The 4,002-nt window shown below is 44.1% G+C and overlaps 1 protein-coding gene across 1 annotated transcript; it reads right to left on the bottom strand.

Annotated features, from left to right (window-relative positions):
• Positions 1-370: 370 nt before the first annotated feature.
• irx3 (iroquois homeobox 3) lies at positions 371-3,565 on the bottom strand. The gene is made up of 2 exons (XM_005796112.2): positions 3,037-3,565; positions 371-2,521 (listed from the first exon to the last, which is right to left on the bottom strand). Exons 1-2 carry the CDS (start codon positions 3,253-3,255, stop codon positions 1,454-1,456), a joined length of 1,287 nt encoding a protein of 428 aa, XP_005796169.1. The 5' UTR covers positions 3,256-3,565; the 3' UTR covers positions 371-1,453.
• Between the last annotated feature and the right edge of the window lie 437 nt (positions 3,566-4,002).

The raw sequence follows: 4,002 nt of genomic DNA, 5'->3' as shown, positions 1-4,002 counted from the left end.
AGTCTGTGCCCCAGGCTGTCCACTAACACACACTCTCACACACACACCCTCACAAACCCAACACGGTGTACTTCAAGCTGCTCTGCAGCACCTGCATCATCAAAATCAGCTGTCAAAATACCTTCAACTGAAACAGAAAAAAATGAAGAAAAACATTTTTTTTCTTCTTTAAGTTGCAGCAGTTCATTTATTAGCCAAAAATATAGACTTTCTTGTACAATTTGGTTCACAAGTATGTACATATTCTTAACTTTATATACAAAAAATTATAACATCAAATCCTCACAGAACTTGCAAAAAGAAAAGGGGGGGCGGGGGGGGAAGCTCACAGACTACAGGTTCATACATTATTACATTAGCAGTTTTACACGGGACATGCTTACAATGTAAGTAGGCTATACAGAGATCTTTTATTCTTATTTTACATTCCATACTCGATTTCAAATTAAGAGATGAGAAGAAGAGGGAAGGGGGGGAAAGGAGCCGGGAACCATCGCTGTTTTAAGTCGGTCCTGAAGCTTTAAAAATGAAATACACAGGGGTAAAAGCTAAATAAAAAATGCAGTGCAGGGGAGGAGAAAATAAACAATAAGGGCTTGTGAAGAGTTAAAACATAAAGTGATAAAAAAGACAATTGTCTTTCAAAAAAAAAATGTAAGAAAAAAAAACGGAGCTTGAAATGAATTTGCATTGAGCTCATTTGCATGACCAAAACAAGTGAGTGTAAAGAGAGGCCTTCACGGAATAACACAAGCGGTGCACACACACACACACACACACTCTCTCTCTCTCTCTCACACACACACACACTTACACACGGGGATGAATGAAATTTTAAGAATCAAAGCTCATTTGGATAAATATGGCATTAGAAACAAAAGAAGCAGTACAAAAGAAAAGAATGAGATGGCATCAAAATTAAAAAAAAAAACTGTCAAAACCAGACAGCCTTCCGTCTGTTTGATCTGCCGTTTTCTTTGCATCCAAAGGCACTAGATCTTCAACTGCGGGACAGAAAATTAACATGAAATTGCGCTAATTTTACTGCCTGTTATCACAACCCACTTTGACTTTTGTTAGAAAATTAGTCGCCTTGAAAGAACAACAACAAAAAAACCTCTCTTGAACATGTGAATCGATGTAATGACGAATTTTGGAAATGTTTTTTGTTGTTGTTTTTTAAACAAATTTAATATTTATTACTTTTTCTTAAATGCTTTCGTTTCCTTTTTTTTTATAAAAGGGTAAAGGGCTTTTTCACAACAATTTATCTTTCATACACACACATACAAACACTGTCTGCTCCTAGCTGTAACACTTTAACACTGATCATCTGTGTGGCCTGGACAGAGAGAGAAAAAGGCAAAGGGAGATCTAAAATTAAAGAAATGCATGACAGGAAATGGCCAATAGTGTCTCTGGAGTTTAGTTTTTTTTTCTCTACATGCGGGTCTCAGTGCCGGGGACATGTACCTGTGACTGGAGTCTCTGAACTATGACTCTTGTCCTCCGTTTGCCTGCTGCTGTACAGTGCCAGGCTGGTGGCGGTGGCCTGGTTCGCCAGTCCCAGATAATGATTGGAGTTCAGTAAAGCCAGCTGGTGCGCCGAGAACGCTCGGTTCGTCCAGTTCTGGATTTTCCCAACGGGACAGGAAGAGATTAGTCTGTGCGGGCCGAGGATGGTCTGGGTGGCCGTCCCTCCTCCCGTCGCTGCTGAGCCGCTGCCGTTCACCTGCGGCGACTTGCGCGGATTGTCGGGGGCCGTAGCCGTCTCTGCCAGGGACCAGATCTTTGGTTTCTGGGCCGGGGCCGGGTTGTTCTCTGAAGGTGGAGAGCTGACGGACACCTGGTTGAGTTTGAGCTGTTCTGCGTTTGGTTGGGACGCCTTGATGTCCAAAGATGGGTGGTGGTGATGGTGGCCGTGGAAGAGCTCTCCGCCTCTCTGCGCCTCCTTGGCCTCCTTCCCCACAGCCTTCAGAAACCTTTGATCCGGCCCTTGTAAATCCTCATAACCGTCCGAAATCTCAGAGTCACTCCTTCCGTCTAGTTTTATGTCCGAGTGAAGGTCGTCCTGGTCGTCCAAGTCGTCCTTGCTCTCAATATTTTCCGTGTCGATGTTCTCCAGGTCAATCTCCTCCTCATCCTCCCTCTTGTCCCCCTCCTCCCCCTCATGGTCGCTGGTGTAAACATTCCCTTCTTCATCGGTGCGGTTCCGGGGGGTCCAGGTCATCTTGTTCTCCTTCTTTAGCCGCCTCCTGGCGTTGGCGAACCAGGTGGACACCTGGGTGAGGGTCATCTTGGTGATAATGGCCAGCATGATCTTCTCGCCCTTGGTTGGGTAAGGGTTCTTGCGGTGCTCGCTGAGCCAGGCCTTCAGAGTGCTGGTGCTCTCCCTGGTGGCGTTTTTGGGTCTGGACGGGTCACCGAACTGATACTGGCCATATGGGTAAAAAGCAGGGTGAGGGGGAGCGAACCCTGGGTGCTGGACACCGTGGCCGTCTTTCAGATCATACTGGGCGCCCTAAAGAGACAAAGAGGGATTCATGAGCTGAATCGCCATGTGAAGTGTTTATTTACAGCAATAGGCTAAAACTGCAGGTTCTTATTAAAGGTAGAAACAAAGTAGGTTTTTATATGTTTTCAGTTTTAGTTTGTTTATTCATTTATTTATTTATTTATTTACATTTTTCAAATTGCTCCATATGCATGTACGACAATAAATGCAAGTGTAATTATTTAAAATATTTCTCATTAATTAATTAGCTGTGCACTTCCACCACATTTTTCACTTTTCTAACGCGCTTTAATCAACTTCAGAAAAGTGGAGCTAAGAATAATCTCAAACAAGATTTTGTTAATGTTTCACTTTGTAAAAAAAAAAAAACAAAACAAACAAACAAAAAAAAACTTTTTAACTAAATTTCCAAGCCACAAAGTTCAACCCGGCGCTGCAAAAGTTCTGCCTCTAAATACGGCCAAGAAGTTTCTCCGCGTCAAAGTTGAGAGACAACTCAATACATAGAGTTAGACACTCACCAATTGATTGAAAATTGATATATCGTTGGAGTAAGGTAGAAAGGCTCCGTAGCCCTGCGCGGCTGCGGCGAAAGGAGATCCGTACATGCTGGAGAGGACGTTGGAAAGTGCGCCGGACGGACTCAGCTCCGTCCCGGCCCGGGCGCTGCCGGCGATCCCTTGGCGCTCCGGCGGGTATATCGGTCGGATGTACTGATATCCCAGCTGAGGGAAAGACATGTTGATAGGAAGCGGGGAGGAAGAGTCTTCTGCAGCCTCGCAAAGCAACGGACTTGCCTCGGTATCCACTTTTACAGTGTGAACATGTGAGCAACAAAAGGTGCCAGGCTTTGGAAGTCTATATTTCCTCGGGAACAGCCACTGTAAACGATCCCGGTTGCGCCCCTTGTTTCTTCCTCCTCTTCGTCTTCTTTCCACCCTCACTTCCCTATTGATCTGGATGGACTAAGGTCAGGTCCTTACAGATTGTTTCAGATTATTGGGACTCCCTTGCTCAGATTGACATTTCTAGTCGTTTAGAAGCCCCTCCTATTTCTCAAATCTCACCCCTCTGGTACAAACCACACGCCAAACAGCGCTCTTTCGCTCTCTCTCTCTTTCTCTCTCTCTCTCTCTTCTTCACCCTCTCTCTCCTCCCTCTCCTCCCTCCCTCTTTCTCTCCTTCGGATAAATGCACTAATGTCGGGAGCTGTTTTTTGAATGGGGCTTCAAATCTCATTTTATGGCTCGCCAATCTATTTCATTTAGTGTTTGTCAAACTACAGACTTTTAAAAAAGTTATTCAGATATTTTGACCACATGAACAAAGGTCCTGAGCACTATGATTAACTTGGCTGGTGATCTTTATTGTTTATTTGTTTGCTTTGTGTTTCTAACATATATGCAAACTTTTCTTTCGATAAAACTGAAAGCTGCTCGTCGAAACTAAAAATTCCTCCCGCTTTGAATTCAGTCTGTTTTTAAATT

Source organism: Xiphophorus maculatus, chromosome 4, assembly GCF_002775205.1.
Source record: "Xiphophorus maculatus strain JP 163 A chromosome 4, X_maculatus-5.0-male, whole genome shotgun sequence".
Classification (NCBI taxonomy): Eukaryota; Metazoa; Chordata; class Actinopteri; order Cyprinodontiformes; family Poeciliidae; genus Xiphophorus; species Xiphophorus maculatus.
This window is presented reverse-complemented; position numbering and strand designations above follow the sequence as displayed.